Source organism: Penaeus chinensis, chromosome 26 (assembly GCF_019202785.1).
Source record: "Penaeus chinensis breed Huanghai No. 1 chromosome 26, ASM1920278v2, whole genome shotgun sequence".
Lineage (NCBI taxonomy): Eukaryota > Metazoa > Arthropoda > Malacostraca > Decapoda > Penaeidae > Penaeus > Penaeus chinensis.
This window is the reverse complement of record NC_061844.1, coordinates 17,345,393-17,363,560: the sequence shown is the minus strand read 5'-3', so window position 1 is coordinate 17,363,560 and position 18,168 is coordinate 17,345,393. Positions and strand designations below refer to the sequence as shown.

Below are 18,168 nucleotides of genomic sequence, written 5' to 3'. Positions count from 1 at the left end.
CTCGAAAAAAATATACGAGAAAATTTCGAAAGTCTAATAGCCTCGGTTTCCTAACGCAAAAGTACGTGGCGTGAGAGTAGAATCGAGAGCAACCAACTCGGGTGTTTTAGAAACCTTGGCAACCGCACTATGCTGAATATACTTTTCGAACCGATGCAGCGGACTCTCCTCTCTATAGGTTGAACACAAGGTCGCTATTAAAAACCTTGGGAGACAATATGCACGAAGAAAAGTACATTTTCTGTTTCTTTTGGATTGTTGTGGGTATGTTTGCATAGTCAGGAATAGGCCACTGGGGCGCATATAGGACGTTTTTAAACCTCGGGCTAATAAAGTGTGGAGTCAGGAAGGTCAGGAGGAGCATATGTCAGTCATGGCGATTGCTACTAAGGGATATTGCCACACGCCGGTTAATAAATCATTTCTCATTATTCCCGAGGACACCGATAAAATCCAGTCGTTGCTAGTTGCTGTGCTTTCATCTTCGCGAGAGTGATAGAGAGCGAGGGTTGTGTCAATCACAGGAAATCATATCAGATAATCCTCGCCGTCGCCAGCTGCTCGGTTTCGGAGGCCGGGTTTCCTCTCGACCAATCAGAGCCTTCCTTCTTGGGGGCACGACTTGCCGGCTCGGACGAGTCGCCCTCTCCGAATCTTGACATTCCGGCTTCAGTTGACTTCGTCTAGACATGAGGATGAGGCGTCCGTGTTACGAAATCTTCGCTGTAAATAGGTAGTCTGCTTATTCAATTTATCCCAATCCGCCCGCAGAGTATAAGTATAGATATTAATAGAAGAGCAAGTAAGGAGGAAAGGAAAATTGAAAGGTAACCTTGACTGCTAAAACTGGATCAGTAAAAATGTCATAATTATTACTCACTGCTTTGTGACGTGCAAGTACGCTGAGTTGGAGGTACCAAGGCTCTCTCTCTCTGGCTGTCCCTTCCTCTCTCTCTCTCCTTCTTCTTCTTCTAATTTTTCTTCTTCTTCACTCTCTTTCTCTCTCTTTCTCTCTTCTTCTCCTTCTCTCTTCTTCTCCTTCTCTCTTCTTCTCCTTCTCTCTTCTTCTCCTTCTCTCTTCTTCTCCTTCTCTCTTCTTCTCCTTCTCTCTTCTTCTCCTTCTCTCTTCTTCTCCTTCTCTCTTCTTCTCCTTCACTCTCCTTCTCCTTCTCCTTCTCCTTCTCCTTCTCCTTCTCCTTCTCCTTCTCCTTCTCCTTCTCCTTCTCCTTCTCCTTCTCCTTCTCCTCCTTCTCCTTCTCCTTCTCCTTCTCCTTCTCCTTCTCCTTCTCCTTCTCCTTCTCCTTCTCCTTCTCCTTCTCCTTCTCCTTCTCCTTCTCCTTCTCCTTCTCCTTCTCCTTCTCCTTCTCCTTTTCCTTTTCCTTTTCCTTTTCCTTTTCCTTTTCCTTCTCCTTTATCTCTCTCTCTCTCTCTCTCTCTCTCTCTCTCTCTCTCTCTCTCTCTCTCTCTCTCTCTCTATCTCTCTATCTCTCTATCTCTCTATCTCTCTATCTCTCTATCTCTCTATCTCTCTATCTCTCTATCTCTCTCTCTATCTCTCTATCTCTCTATCTCTCTATCTCTCTATCTCTCTCTCTCTCTCTCTCTCTCTCTCTCTCTCTCTCTCTCTCTCTCTCTCTCTCTCTCTCTCTCTCTCTCTCTTTCTCCCTCCCTCCCTCCCTCCCTCCCTCTCTTTCTCCCTCCCTCCCTCCCTCCCTCCCTCCTCCCTCCCTCTCTCCCCTTCCTTCAAGGGCCGATCTCTCATTTTCCTTTCATAGTTAGCTTCCTCACATCCTCGCCCTTGTACGGTTTCCATGACTGTGCTCCTCCTGCTCTAGATATCTTGGAAGTTCAGTAAGTCACAACCAAAAACGATACTGAGGTTTTTGCTTCTATTTTGCCTTCTTTTTTCCTCTTCTTCTCCTCCATCCCCTTCTTCGTCCTTTTCTAATTCTTCTCTTTCTCATTATTATTATTATTATTATTATTATTATTATTATCATTATCATTGTTGTTGTTGTTATTCTATCATTATTATCATTATTATTATTATTGTTATTGTTATTATTGTTATTATTGTTTTCTTTCTCCTCTTCCTTCTTTTTCCCTACAAATTATCCCTCCGTGTAAACTGATTCTCACGTCTTTCAAACCGGTTAGGGCGGCAAACCAGCAGTCTAACCTTACCATATCGGCCGAGGAACAAACCCGCTTAAGTTTTCCGTTTTTATTTCCCCGAAACAAAGAACCTTCGGATTTTATTATGATTAGATGTAATTATGATCGACGAGGTGTTGTTTATTTTACATTAATGATCCCCATTTCATCCAGTACAATGCCTCTTCTCTCTCTCTCTCTCTCTCTCTCTCTCTCTCTCTCTCTCTCTCTCTCTCTCTCTCTCTCTCTCTCTCTCTCTCTCTCTCTCTCTCTCTCTCTCTCTCTCTCTCTCTCTCTCTCTATTCCTCCAGATTTTATTTTATATTAATGATCTCTCTATTCCTTCATATTATTTTGCTTAACATGACGGACCACCTATGTATCACCCAGATGAATAAAATGCCCCTTTTTTCTCTCTCCAATCCCTCAGCTAATCGAGGACTGGCTAAACCAAACGAGCGCCACCGAAAGTGAGGTGAACGACACGGTGTCCAACAGCACGAGGACATACATGGATAAAAGCGAAACGACGATGATTGTGTCGATTATTGTGTCCATTTATTGCGTGGGCGGCATGATCGGAGGCTCTCTCACGGGATTCTTCGCTAATAGGTGAGAATTTGGGTGTTTTTTTGGGTTGGTGTTTAGGTTTGGATTGGTGCGTTTGTTGGTGTGATTTGCGGATAGTGTTGGGGTATCTGCTGTGCGTTAAAAACTAGTTCTATCTCGCAGGTTCGGCCGCAAAGGAGGCCTCCTCGTGAACAATATCTTCGCCGTCATCGCTGCGATTTTCTTCGGTTTCTGCAAACTGGCCAACTCTTACGTCATGATTATTATCGCCCGCTTCTTCATCGGCGTCAACAACGGTCTTAACGCCGGCTTGGCTCCGATGTACCTTTCGGAAATTGCGCCCGTGAACCTCCGAGGCGCCATTGGTACCGTCTACCAGCTCGTCGTCACCATCTCCATCCTGGTGAGTTGACGGGCTTCGTAGAAAACGGGGTTCGGGCTGGGATGGGGAGTGGGGGGGGGGGGGGAACTTGTCTATTTAGGAGAACGGATGCTACCATGGGACCTTGTGAGGATTATGTAACTGAGGTTATTGACTTATTTCAACTATACCATGAAGCATTCGAAATGCGTTTGCGACTTGGATTTTAATATGAATGACAACACCGCAAAGCATTCAAAATAACCACGATTTTTTCCCCGCCTTGTCCCCCACAGTTCTCACAGATTCTGGGTCTGGAGTCCATCCTCGGAACGGCAGACCTGTGGCCCATCCTCCTCGCCCTGACCGCCCTGCCCGCCGTCTTCCAGCTGGTCACTCTGCCAATCTGCCCCGAATCTCCCAAGTACCTCCTGATCAACAAGGAAGAGGCTATTTCTGCCCAGCGTGGTGAGTTGGTAGTGAAGTTTCTGTACCCTTGGATCTCGTGTTGTTTTTGACTTTGAGAATGATTTTTTAATGTTTTTCTTGTCTTCATTTTCTTCTTTCTTTCTTTTTTATTCTCTCTTCAGAAAAAAGTATATATATATCGGAGCTAGAATTATTCGGATAAAATATCTCTGGTGTCTTCATCTTCATTTTCTTCGTTTTTTTTTCTTTTTCACTCTTTCCTCAGCACAAAAAAAAAAAAAAAAAAATTATCAGTGTTACTTACTTTGAGATTTGCGAAGATCTTCCGTTAGACTTATTCGCGTAGAATATCCCTGATCCAACCGCCCTCTCACCTCTTCTCTCTCTTTCTCTCTCCCTCTCTGCAGCACTCACTTGGCTCCGCGACACAAACAACGTGCAAGAGGAAATGGGCGAGATGAGGAACGAAGCAGAGGCAGCCAAGTTGGTCCCCCACGTGTCTCTGCGCGAAATCACCACCAACCCGACCCTGCGCATCCCTCTGGTTATTTCCATGATGATGATGATCGCTCAGCAGCTCTCTGGTATCAACGCTGTAAGTATGGGGTGGCGGTGGTGGTGGTGGGGAGGGGGTATGTGGGGTATGGGGGTATTGGGGATGTGGGATGTGGGTGGGAGAGGTAATTCTTTGCTCTTTGCCGTTAGTGTTTTGAGAAGAGTATGGGATTTTTTCAGTTGTCTGGAAAAACTGGGCAGACGTGTGAAAGTTAAATCCGTCTACAATGGACAAATATCTCTAGCAATGTTTGCAAGGCTTTCCTCTAACCAGACCGGTACCTTCCAGGTCATCTTCTTCTCCACGAAAATCTACCAGGCTGCCGGCCTTAGCGACGAGGCCTCTTTGAACGCCACCATCGCCATGGGAACCATGAACGTGCTCATGACCGTCTGCTCCCTCGTCATGGTGGAGAAGTTCGGCCGCAAGACCCTCATGCTCGCCGGCCTCTTCGGCATGCTGGTCGACGTCCTCCTCCTGTTCATCTGCCTCCTGCTCAAGGACCTGGCCTCGTGGATCAGCTTCCTGTCCATCTTCCTCGTCATCTTCTTCGTGGTGATGTTCGCCGTCGGGCCCGGATCCATCCCCTGGTTCCTCGTGACCGAGCTCTTCGCCCAGAACGCCCGGCCGGTCGCCTCCTCGATCGCCGTGGCCGTCAACTGGACCGCCGCCTTCATCGTCGGTCTTGGCTTCCTCCCCATCCAGGAGGTGAGTTCAGCGGGACGTTCGTGGGCCTCGAGAGGGGAGGGAAGGAGAGGGACACTTTTAAAATCACTTATCAAGAAAGAAGGCTAATTTTTATGTCTTTAGAAAAAAAAAGTTCATTTCATGAGGATAATAATAACTTTTTTTTATACCTACAATAACACATTATACACAGACAAACAAGTCAATTTGTTCACGCTGTTTAATGCCCCGTTTTTTTTCTCTCTCCAGGTTATCGGCCCCTACGTGTTCCTGATCTTCGTCATCCTTCTCTCCATGTTCATCCTGTTCACGTGGAAGAAGGTTCCGGAGACAAAGGGCCGCTCCATCGACGAAATCACAGCCATGTTCAAGCAGTCGGCTTATGGAGGCAACAGCGTGTGAGGAGAACGGACAACTTCCGTCGTTCCCTCCGGAGCGAACGGAGAAGTGAAAGCCGTTCAAGGTGTGATGTTTTTTAAGGAGAGATGAGAGGAGAAAATATAAAGAAGTATGTGTACATAGTTGTGCCGTCAGTGGAATGCAGTCGTCATATTTGCGATTGACATTCTTATTTGGGATTTTCCTCGTGATTAGTTTTGAGACACGAGCCGGCTTGTCCTGGGCTCGAAGGTCGGGCATTCAAAGGTCATTAGAACTTTAGAGGGCCTTCCCATCGCCGAAGAACTGACATTTCTTCGTGTGGACGAGGAAGAACCGTTCCTCTGGGCTCCGCGTAGCTTCGATCAGAACACCAGATTTTCTCCGTTTAATTTCTAGAGCCGTAGGTGTTGTGACGTACCATGTGCCGTAGACTTGTGGAAGTTTATACTGAAATGGAGGACACCACGTCGGTGTTTCAATTGTCATTTTCTTTTCTTTTTTTATCTTCACATCCCAAGAGAAAGGTCCAAGAGGGCTCCAGCACAGCAAAACGCGCCTTGGGATTCCCTCGCTTTCAAAGAGGATTTCACTCCTCTACGAATGGGTCTTTCAGGGTGATCGAATGGGCTTTGAAAGCGGGTGAGTCACCTGGCGTCGCTTTTCTTATGTATATGTGAAAAAAAAATAGAACTGTGCCTGGTTTGGCCTTCCTTAATTGTGTGATATAAACTTTGCTAATAGGAGAGTATTTTTTGTGAGAAAAAACATGATATATGTTAAATGTTATATTGGGGAATTGTGATGGGGTTTTAAAAAAAAACGAAAAAAAAGAAAGAAATATGGAGGGAAGTTTTGATCAAACGAAATTTCAAACCTGTTTTTCTTCAGGTACATTACCATTGGCATACACTGTTTCGAAAAAGTGCAAATTACTCAGTGTCAGAATACTATTAGTCTTTTGTCATTAACTCCTTTTCCTCGTCTTTTCAACACAGGCTAAGATTGGAAAGGCAATTTGTTGTTTACTTTGTATTCTTTATCATCTGTCTTCATAATTGTTTAATATTTTTTTTTTATGCTGGGTCATATCAATCATTATATATATATATATATATATATATATATATATATATATATATATATATATATATATATATATATATATATATATTCGAACATTCAAAGTTTGTATCTGGGTAAAGGGAAGACATATTATTTGACATTTCAATCGCTTTTGAATGCAATCGTACGTGTAATATTGTTTGGTCAAAGTGAGGGGAAACAATGCTAAAAAAAAACTGGGTTCTGCCGCCTTCCAATCTTTCAGTCTCTGCCTAATCCGCCTTCTCTCCTTCCCGGTTTGTCATTCGAGTCTTGCTATTATCTCCTTAACTTACTCATAGCACAACACTGTAGAAATTATTTTTTTACTTTGACATTCAAGTAGTATTGCATCACACGATCATCAGAATCGACAATTCTGATCCCCCTCCCCCCATTTATTTTATTTCCTGAATATATATATGTATGTATATATGTGTATGTATATATATATATATATATAAAATTTAAGACGAAAAGGAGTAGTCTCCATCATGATCTCCCTCCTTCCCGACGCTTCCCCCAAAGAAAATCTGATAAATATCTATGAAAAAAAAAAAAAAAAATGAGCAGCCCTTGCGTTCATTCTCGCATAGCCATCTAGCGACTAGCTAAGAAAACACCTATTTATTTTTCCATGTCCACCGTTAGATGGCAGCACGCGAGTCTTTGGTCAGGTGGACGCTGGTCACGATGTTACGTTTCCTCAATGCGCGTCTCGAGTCCGTCTGGGGCCGAGATGGCGGCGCGGAATCTGCCTTATTGTATGAGAGCAGTTTCGCCATGCTCAGTGACTGTTTACAGTGTCTTGTAGATTGAATTTCATTCCTGTTTTCATCTAGTCACCTTATAATTTACAGCTGTAAGACAACTTTCTCTTGATAATGGCTTCTGTAATTTTTTATTGTATTAGTCGTCAGTAACTTCGAGTACAATGAATCAAGAGACAATATTATTGTTATTTTTTATTCTCTAAATAAAAAAACAATTAGATACGTATTTTCAAGATTTACTACCGATATGTTTCTTTTTTTTCTTTTCTTCATTCTAAAATTTCGAAATTATTACTTTTTCATCATAATTTTCGACTGCTCTTCGTAAACCTCCGCATGACAAAGGTATTTCAGGAGATGATGTCCTTAGGAATTCGAAATGTGAACTCGGTCGTGAGTTCCTCGATTTTGAATTTCCGCAAAGGCATCTACATCAAATTATACTCATATTTAGTAATTTAAGATTACTATTCAAAGTGTATTTATTTCTGTGGATTCCAATTAAGATTATACATGTTATCATATCATTTTAATCAACATCATTGCATGCAACTACATTCTAGACCTTTTTATATATTTGGGAGAATAGTGTTGCAGGTTGCAAGAGGCCTATAAATTTGATTTACATATCACTAATTGATGATAGAACGAAGAATTTGTGGTTATATGTATTGGATGTATTTCGTTAAAATTCATATGTGAATTTATTCCAAATGTTCGGCCCGCATAGTAGCCTTTGTTGATATGTACGTCTTTCTGATGGCTCACTGTTTGTTGTAAAAAAGAGTTTATTCGTTAGGAATAAGCATAGTTCAGTGATACAAAGGCGGTGTAATGGTTAGAATTACGAATATTTGCTATCCAGGATGTAAATGATGATGCAGGAAAAAATTGTATACATATTTAGTCCATTGGTTAGTCGTATTTTCTAGGAAGAGAGGGGAATGTACTGAAATGTGTGAATATTCAGCAATGGATTTAAAAGTTTTGAAAATTGTTATATTTTTCTTAATGTATCTGCACTATTATTTGAAATGATGCATCGACAGGCAACAACTGTTCACTTTTGATTTGTACATACTATTTTTCAGCCATATACATCACGACTATTAATTCATTTTCATTCATTACTTTCAATTCATTTTCATTGTTTCTATTACTCATCGCCAAGTTTTTTTGTTTTTGTTTTTTTGTTTTTCGTTTCATGAAAGAGTGACTGCATCTGGTAGACACACACTGTAAGAAAAAAACAAAACAAAAACAAAAAGGAGTCTTCCTCATGTACTCATTCTTGACACGATTATGGCTATTCTATTTTTTTATAAATAATATATATCCATACATTGTTTCACAACTCCCCTCTTACCCCCTGGCATTATTCCAGCACCACTGTACAGTTGCGGACCAGAAGCAGGCACGCTTGGTAGGTTCTAATGCCGTGTCTGTTTCTTGTGTCCGCAACTGCACGTGGCTTCAAAGTTCATATGTTACACTGAGCAAGAGTTACATAGCTGTAAACGTGTCATGATCATCATATGTTATTATTTTCATAGCAAGTATGAATTATAGTTACAATAGAGTACCCACATGTGCATTCTGTATGTTTGCACAGTTATGTATGTCAGATGAAAGTAAAAGTACATGTAATGTAAAATTCCTTGTTTCAATTATTTTTCAACCTCACAGGATATCTGGTACATACGGTCATGTAGAAATGCAATGATATGAAGTAGATAACGAAGTGGAATAAAGATACGAGACAAAACTAGAAAAGAAATAACGGGAAGAACAATGAAATGGACAAAGATGCAAACGCAGCTAAATAACACATCAATGATAATTGGACAGCAAATGCAGTAATAAAAGAGGCACAATACAAAAATACACAACTCTGCTAATGATGATAATGGTGTTTACCATCAAAAACACCTGATAAGAATAAAAAGCAAGTTACTAAAAGACATTCACGTTCAACCTACTTACAAACAGTGCAAGGAAACCCTACTGACAAGCAAGAGATCACAACAACAGCAATGATCTTAATAAATCCGAAACGAAAAAAAAAAACAACAACTGAGAAATAACGAAAAACAAGAAGGGAAATAAACACAACAATGACAAACCCAAAAGCGATACTGATATGATACCGTTATGGTAAAAACAAAACACAGTCGAAATAAACAAGGTATTAACCTACTTATTTCCCCAAAAGCGTTAACTTAGCCGGCTTTCACACCTTCCAATTTGTATAAGGTTTCTTCAGGACCCCATTTCACGACGGTTATACTGATGCATCGACTGAAAACGCTTATCTTTACATAGACAGCAGAATTCGAGAAGGGCGTTGGCAGACGTGTTAGCTTACGTAGGTCTCCACTGAACCGACGGGCGAGGATCGTTTGGTTATGGGAAAATGTGTTTAATGCTATAGTTCTGGGATTTTTTTTTTCTCACTGTATAGTAAGATATGTGTATAAGTCTACCATTCGATTTGAATATAACCCAATGAGACAAAGTCAGGATATAAGAAAGATGGTGTTTTAATGCAGAATTCCCAGGCACATACCGAGAGAAGGTACATAGCCGAAAACGTCATGGAAAGGAATAAAAGATGAAAAAAAAAAAAGTAAAAAAAAAGTAAAAAAAAAAGTAAAAAAAAGTAAAAAAGAAAAAAAAAAAAAAAAAGAACGAAAAAATGTACTGAAGTAGTGGATTTCTTTCCTTTTTTGAAATAGAAGTAAGCTGCTCAGTGGAAAAAGGGGGACATTGAAACCATATAGGAGGGTGTTCTGTGTCCTTTTGGATGTTTCAGTATTGTAGTTAGAAATTATACAAAACTGTGAGTATATATAAAAAATATACAAAATCCAAATCAGAACTAGAAATTGTATAGAATATTATATTTTTTTCATCTTAACACAAGTAGGTAAATACATAAATTATATATATATACATATACACAAATCTGTGATGAAATGCACTTTAACACTTCGAATGCTTTTATTTAAATACAGTATAAGGGTAAACAAATGCAAAAGCAATGGAATGATGAAATTAATTTAATACAGTTTTAAAATGGAATGGCAACAATAACTTGAAAGAAAACAAGCCAAAAATAGTGATAATATCAACATGAAAAATATAATAATTGACATGTATGTATATTTGTATATATACATACTCGTACATACATACATACATATATACAATCAATGAAACTACCAAGATCTCCCGTTATGCAAAGTTTTTGCTGAAACATATAATTATTTATCAGCGTTGCTCTCTCTATAAATACTATAACCTTTGTTTTCATTAACATCATTGTGCCTTTGAAACACCCTAAAATTCATTTAACCCATTCGCCCCGGGTTTATATTCTGCCCCCTGTAGTTTTTTGGTGAATTTTGTTACATACAGATGGCTCCACATGTGCTCAGCCGGCAAGGAGTCTATCAGTAGGCCCTAGTTACCGATCTGATTTTCCCATTCCTTGAATTGGCGGGGAAATTAATACCATTGCTATCGAAGCTGTTATTATTGGCATTGATGTTATGATTATTAATTTGTCATTAAAATATTTTAGACAATGAAATGATACAAAAGACCCTTTCTTAAAGTGAAAGGAAAGGGTAAACAGGTAAGATAGGTAGTTTCTAACAATTGGCTATTTGGTGATTAAGAACTTGTAGAGCCATCTGTGTGCAAATACAATAAATAAACGAGCATTACAGTGGGCATGGCCTATATTCTTGCCACATGGGGCGAATGAGTTGAGGTAAATTACATTTACTTTATATAACCCTAAAAAATACTTCGTTTTCTGTATTTCCCGATGTTGGACGGGTGACTGTCTTATTTACTGAATAAGTTTTCATTTACGTAGATATTGTATCTATCATATACGTTATATATTAATTTTCTACTTACGACGTTTTATTTTTCTTGGTTCTAATATAAAACGCTCTCAGAAAATAGAATTTAAATCATAATATGCAACAAAATAAGGTTCCCCTAGAGGGGCAGTAGCCAATGGAGTGAAAGAAAACGTATGCCACTTCAAGGGTAACAATAGCAAACAGAACGTGTGGTTCTTGTTATTCCCAAATATGAACCATTTTTACAGTCAGCGTCATATCACCTTCCTGATTTTATTAAGTTACAGGTGGACGCTTTGGCATAATGACAAGCAATAGTGATAAACGCATTTCAAGATGGACATAACGATTCAAAATTTAATTTCACCGTAGTTCTCGATTTCGAATTAGGAAGGCCGGCCATAACTATTGATTTATAAGAGACAACTAGGCTTGTGTACCCTGTATTTGTATATACATAAGCATGGGTGCAGATAGCAACGAGATATAAGGCATGTCCCATTTTATGAAGAATCCTGTTCCTCCCCATACAAAAAAAAAATAAAAAAAAATAAAAAATAAAAGATAAATAAAAATTGAATGAGTAATCAGCAGTTATACATATGTATGCAAATCTAAAAATACAGCCAGGGAAATAGTGAAAAGATTTATGCATGTGCTGAACATCATAGTGTAAATAGGTAGGTATATTGCAAAAAGATAATAACTTCATTAATTTGTTTTCTTTTTTAATATGTTTTTTTTTATGGGAATGGGGGAAAATTGACAAATCGGTACGGATTCTACTATATTCCTTACGTTACAAAGAAAAATTGTCCTTATTGGTATCAATCTTAATGCAATAGTTCATTTCTTCATCTCAGTCGGCAGTGATACAAGTAAATTCTAGAAATATCGCCGAACAGAGAAAAACAAATTACCGAGTAAAATAATAGAAAATTGTCTGGCGTCCATGACACAAAATTACCTTAAACGGAACGAGTGAGATTTTGGTTTGTGGGTCTTTGCTTCCCTACTGTTCAATTATCTTTTTCTTACCATTTTTCTTACCTACTATCACACTATTCCTCCCGAGTACAAAAATCCAGCCACTCGCATTTCCGAATGAGCGGTTACATGGTAGTCATTCAATTCACTCGGTCTACGCCTTTATGGTCTTCTCTTCTAAGGGTGAAGAATTAATGCTTTATTAAGCCTTGGACAGACTATGACCTCCGATAGTCGGTTGTCAATGTTCATTATCGCTAGCAGACGAAATTCTACAAAACCGCGAGACTGCAATCGCCTTAACTCTCGATGGCTATTGCTTCGACTCTCCTGCTCTATTAGCCTATGGAGAACTTTGCGTATTTATTTTATCTTTTTTTATTTTGATTAAGAAATTAAGTGTGACATTTAGATTGCTGAAAATTAATTGAGACTGAAAACTATACAATATTCGTATTCTCTTTCAAACAACTGTACATTTTTAGTATGTGTAGAAGTCTTGAAGTCAACGGGTCGGCACTCCACTCTGGATCAGTAAAAAATCTTACTACAAAGCGACACGGGAAAAACTCGTCCACCCTTTACTTCTATGTATTACTTATGTATGAATTCCGGTCAGGTGCTCGACAAAAAACCATTGCTATCTCGTCTGGTTTCCAAGTAAAGTTAAATATATTCGCTTTCTTGTTATTTTTCAGTTAAAGATTGTATTCCGAACCCTGTTCTTAATACTCGTAAATCCAAAAGTGAGATCTTTGATTAAAAGAATTTCCTCTGCAGATACAGAATAATTTGTACGAACAAGTTAAATGCTTCGGTTCGGACGAGCTAACTGAACCCTCACGTCGACTCGCTCGATACTAGGCGACTCGTTTCGCGCACAGGTGGAAAAAAGGGGGCGTGGCGGCAGATCGCTGAGGTACACCAACGAAGACGCACACTACTGCAGCTGAGGGCCGAGTTGAGGGGCGTGGGCGTCTTTTGTCACACTTATTTGAGTATTTATGGTGTGGTCATTCAGTTCGAATATATTATTTTGAGTAATTTCATCTTTAATAGAATTTTGCTTTAATATTGTTGGAATTTCGGCGTTGTTAGAAATTCCAGCGTCGTTATAAACGAACCGGCCTTGGCTCTTGTGGCTTTTTAGGAAATTCCAGTGTTTTCTAGGTGCATGCGGTTCGTAGAGTTTCGGCGTTGTTAGCTATTATGGGATACAATTTATATTAAATTCCTATTCATATATATTTTTTGGGGTTGATTTTTTTTTACTAAAGTATTAACGGAAGTATTTTCCTACCTTTAATATTATTGTAATTATCATTCTTATTTTATCTCCGAAAAATCTTTTAATAGGAAAACAATAAATTGATTACTTCAACATGTTTAAACTCAAAACCTCAGAAATGAAGACCTCCTTTGACTAAAAAAGAACGAAATTATTCATAAGTGGCGACCTTGCCAGGATGTCGGATTTCTGAGGTTTTGAGTTTGGTTATAATAGGATAACAACCCTCGCTTGTTGCTCTTGGGGCCCGGAGACAAGTGCCACAGTGCCCTAGCGTAACGGGAGCAAGTGTGGGAGCTGCCCACCCTTTTGAGTATTGCCCGTGGGACCTGTTTCTGATTTGGTATCCCTGTATCAGTATTTTTGTTCTAGGTGCAGGTTTACGCCTTCTAGAATTGCTGCTAGGTGCGGGTTACGTCCCACTAGTATTTATCCATATACAAGATAAATATCATAGTCTGTATCTAAGTTCAGGTAACTGTGCCATGCCTGATTTCGATACTTTCGAGGTCAAATCGAGAGAACTACATATGACCCGTGATGGTATGATGTTTGAATATATTAAAAATGATGGGTTGCTTTAGCGCCAAATTTAAATTTCAGGATAGGATTGGGAAGAGGTCTTGAGTCGTGCCGGCCGACTGCCGAGCTATAGTAATGTCAATTGCTCACTCTCACATCGTAAGATCAGTTTTATTGGCTAAGTATGGGAAGTGATGCGAGAGATTTTTGTAGGTCTTGTGAAAAATGCCAGCGAATGTCAGAGGGAGAGTGAAACCCGCCCCCTAAACCCATGCCGATTATTAGAGCCCCTTTCCCGTGTTGCAATAGACATCGTAGGTACCCTGAATCCTCCCTCTGATGATGGACACAACTATATCTTAACACTTAGACTTAGCGACGGGCCTCCCTGAAGCAATTCCACCGAGAGAAATACTCTGGGAAATATGACGAGCAAAGCTTCCGCCATATACAGAGTAGGAATCCCCAGGGAAATTCTTTCCGACAGAGGCACGCAGTTCACTTCACAATTAATGTGAGAACTTCATAAATTGTTGGGTATTAAGCCTCTCTTCAGCACCCCATATCATCCTAGTGGAAATGGAAGGGTTGAAAGATTTCATAGTACTCTGAAAGCGTCCCTAAGAGAAAGCGGTGTGTGGACCAGCCTAAAGACAGAACTGGGTTTTCTGCTTTCGAACTCCTGTATGGTCGTGCTGTGCGAGGTCCTCTGACCGTGCTGAGAGATCTATGGGAGGATAGGATTATTAAGGATGACGAGCGAACTACCTTTGAGTATGTCATAGAGCTCAGGGGATAAACTAGAGGAACGTGCTAAGATAGCCGCTCATAATGCTCAACCAGGTATCGGTTTTATTTTGATGTTAAATCTCAAGATCGTTCTTTCAGTCCAGGTGACAGTTTTAGTATTGCCAGATACTGCTAATAAACTTCTAATGACTTGGAGTGGTCCCCATACGATGATGGAGAGAAGACACAAGGTAAACTATTTGATTATAGAAAGAGGTCAGCCCAAGCTTCATTGAATGCATCACAGGTCCAGGTAATGGATGGAGCTCAGGTTCTAGAAAGCATTCCAGGTAACAGTGATGTTGTCCAGCCATGTGTAGATGTAGAAAATGACATATATCCCGATACACCCGCTGGTAGAGTAGATTCTTTACTATCTATTGGAACTTCCAGGTGCTGAGGTAAACTCAGAATTAACACACAATCATCAGAATGACTTCCATAAACTAATGTAAAAAATTTCAGATGCGTTTTCGGAAACTCTAGGTTGTACTTCTCTTATTGAACATGACATCTCCCTTGTTACTACCGAGTGTTTGAAGCCTAAGATATATCCCATACCTCTCCACCTGCAATCACATTTTGAAGAGGAAGTAGAGCTACATAAGCAAGGGATCATTAGATCGTCTTCTCACTGCTCACCCGTGGTAATGGTACGAAAAATTGATAGTCCTCTACTGTCAGTTATTCATGCTGAACCAGCCTTAAGATAGATGATCATCTACACAAGATTAATGGTGCTGTTTATTTTTCTGAACTAGATTTAACGAAGGCTTACTATTAGATCCCACTCTCTGAAAGATCTAAACCCCTGACAGCATTTCCAACACCCAAAGGCTTTATGGAATTTTGTAGATTACCATTTGGACTAGTAACGGCTTGTGCAACCTATGTCACTGAGACTTTCTAGTAGGATTACCTACCGTAGCTATTTACTTTGACAATATATTCAGACATGTTAAGGAGTGGAAACATCTAGAAGCGATCATCTCGGTTCTGGAGCGTCTACGAGAACACAACTTGACAGTTCGTCCCTCCAAGTGTAGGTTTGGGTTTAATGAGATTAAATATTTAGGTTTCGTGCTTGACGGGAAGTATCTGAAAACTCAGTATGATAAAATAGATGCTCTGATGCAGGTTCCAACTCCTCCTAAGACACTTCGATCTTTCCTTGGTGATTTTTTTATCGCAAGTTTATTCCTCGGGCCTCTGAATTCTCGGCTCCGCTCTCGGACCAGTTACGCAAATATGTGCGGAACCTCTTATGTGGACGAAAAAAATGGTTGACAGGTTTGAAGACTTTAGCGAAAATCTGCGTTGTGCCAATATCCTGTTCTCAAATTACCCGATTCTAACATCCCATTCGTTCTTCGAACAGACTTGGTGCTGTACTATTGCATTACTTGGATTCTTCTTTTCCTGTAGCTTAAGCAAGTAGAAAATTATTAGATTGCGAAAAGAGGTATTCTACAATACAGCGCGAGAGTCTGGCTATCCTATTTAGTGTTCAAAGACTTCAATATTATAGGGAGAAGTTTATTTTAGAAGTGAATCGCAAACCACTGGTATATATAAACACAGCGAAGTCTTCTAACAGATTGATACGATGGGCTTTGTGTTTGCAACTTTCATATTCAGAATAGGTACTGATAATGTAGATGGTGATCTCATTAGTAGGTCAGCACCTACATAAATGATTTCTGGTTTTAATGGTGCATACCTTAGCTATATACTTGGGGGACTTGTGTAAATAATTTTTCAATTATACAAAGTATTTTTCATTAAAATAATTTTCTCTGCAGATACAGAATACTCTGGGCAAACAAGTTAAAAGCTTGGGTTCGGACGAGCTGACTGAACCCCCACGTAGACTCGTTCGACACACACCGACTCTTTTCACTCACAAGGTGTGGCGGCAGATCGCTTGAGGTACACCAACGAAGAAGCACACTACTGCAGCTGAGGGCCGAGTTGAGGGGCGTGGGCGTCTCTTGTCATCCTTTATTTTTTAGTAATTATGGTGTTGCCATTTAGTTCGAATATATTTGTAACTGGTGTCATTATTAAGAACAAAATGCTTTGATATTGTTGGGATTTCGGCGTTGTTAGAAACGAACCGACCTTGGTTCTTGTGACTTTTTTTTCTCTTATAGGAAATTTCAGCGTTTTTTTGGTGCATGCGGTTTGTAGGGTTTCGGCGTTGTTAGCTATTCTGGGATACAATTCATATTAAATTCCTATTGCATATTAATTGAAGTTTTTTTTTTCCTTACCTTTATTATTGTATTCATCATTCTTATTTTGTCTCCGAAAACTCTTAAGAGTACAACGATAAATTGATTACTTCAACATGTGTTTCAACTCAAACCCTCAGAAATGAAGACATTTTGACTGAAGTAATGAGAATAATTTGGTTCTTTCTTTTAATCTCAAGAGAATAACATTATATACCTTGATGTCATGGTATTTCATCATGTATACACCTTTCCAGAATATATATTCTGGAAAGTTTTTATTACGTCTTTTGATTCACTGGAACATTATTCGACAGTCAAAGTCAAGATCAACAAATGGCGGTTATATAGTAATGTAGATATGTACACCTTGTATACCTCGTATAGGTTCACATTTCTGGTCTTAGTTATTTAGCCAAAGACAAGTATACAAGGATGTAAGAGTAGACCCCTTCTATCCGACGTGTATTATGTTTAAGTAAACATGTAAAAACAAAAAACAAAAAAAGGGACGGAGAGGGGGACAGGGAGACGGGGAGAGAGACAGGGACAGGGACAGGGAAGAGTGAGAGAGACAGGGACAGGGACAGGGAAGAGTGAGAGACAGGGACAGGGACAGGGAAGAGGAGGAGACGGACAGGGACAGGGACAGGAAGAGTGAGAGAGACAGGGACAGGACAGGGAGAAGTGAGAGAGACAGGGACAGGGACAGAGAAGAGGAGGGACAGGGACAGAAGAGAGGACAGGGACAGACAGGAAGAGTGAGGAGACAGGGACAGGGACAGGGAAGAGTGAGAGAGACAGGGACAGGGACAGGAAGAGTGAGAGAGACAGGGACAGGGACAGGAAGAGTGAGAGAGACAGGGACAGGGACAGAGACAGAGGACAGGAAGGAAGGACAGGACAGGGACAGGAGACAGAGACAGACAGGAGGAGACAGAGACAGAAGGACAGGGACAGGGACAGGGAAGAGTGAGAGGACAGGGACAGGGACAGGAAGAGAGAGCGACAGGACAGGGACAGGAAGTGAGAGCGACAGGGACAGGGACAGGGACAGAAGGAAGTGGAGAGCGACAGGGACAGGGACAGGGAAAGAGTGAGGAGACAGGGACAGGGACAGGGAAGAGTGAGAGCGACAGGGACAGGGACAGGGAAGAGTGAGAGAGACAGGGACAGGGACAGGGAAGAGTGAGAGAGACAGGGACAGGGACAGGGAAGAGTGAGAGAGACAGGGACAGGGACAGGGAAGAGTGAGAGAGACAGGGACAGGGACAGGGAAGAGTGAGAGAGACAGGGACAGGGACAGGGAAGAGTGAGAGAGACAGGGACAGGGACAGGGAAGAGTGAGAGAGACAGGGACAGGGACAGGGAAGAGTGAGAGAGACAGGGACAGGGACAGGGAAGAGTGAGAGAGACAGGGACAGGGACAGGGAAGAGTGAGAGAGACAGGGACAGGGACAG

The 18,168-nt window shown here is 40.5% G+C and overlaps 2 protein-coding genes across 4 annotated transcripts in view; both read left to right on the top strand.

The window, feature by feature from the left end:
* LOC125039224 (solute carrier family 2, facilitated glucose transporter member 1-like) overlaps positions 1-5,948 on the top strand; it is a gene marked incomplete at its 5' end in the record, with an annotated part of 8,237 nt that extends 2,289 nt beyond the window's left edge. Inside the window, 6 exon segments of the mRNA XM_047633027.1 lie at positions 2,585-2,766; positions 2,887-3,127; positions 3,382-3,553; positions 3,922-4,109; positions 4,359-4,778; positions 5,007-5,948. Of these exon segments, the coding sequence (XP_047488983.1) occupies positions 2,585-2,766; positions 2,887-3,127; positions 3,382-3,553; positions 3,922-4,109; positions 4,359-4,778; positions 5,007-5,159 (1,356 nt within the window).
* Positions 5,949-12,300: 6,352 nt separating this feature from the next.
* Positions 12,301-16,730, top strand: LOC125039135. 3 transcript variants are annotated; one of them, XM_047632885.1, is made up of 4 exons: positions 12,366-12,881; positions 14,600-14,763; positions 14,939-15,126; positions 16,276-16,730. In XM_047632885.1, exons 2-4 carry the CDS (start codon positions 14,730-14,732, stop codon positions 16,399-16,401), a joined length of 348 nt encoding a protein of 115 aa, XP_047488841.1. In that variant the 5' UTR covers positions 12,366-12,881; positions 14,600-14,729; the 3' UTR covers positions 16,402-16,730. The 3 variants fall into 3 exon arrangements, 1 of the variants encoding a protein (XP_047488841.1); XR_007116098.1 differs by lacking the exons at positions 14,600-14,763; positions 14,939-15,126 and having other exon boundaries at positions 12,301-12,872; XR_007116097.1 differs by lacking the exons at positions 14,600-14,763; positions 14,939-15,126 and having other exon boundaries at positions 12,301-12,881.
* The last annotated feature ends 1,438 nt before the right edge of the window (positions 16,731-18,168 follow it).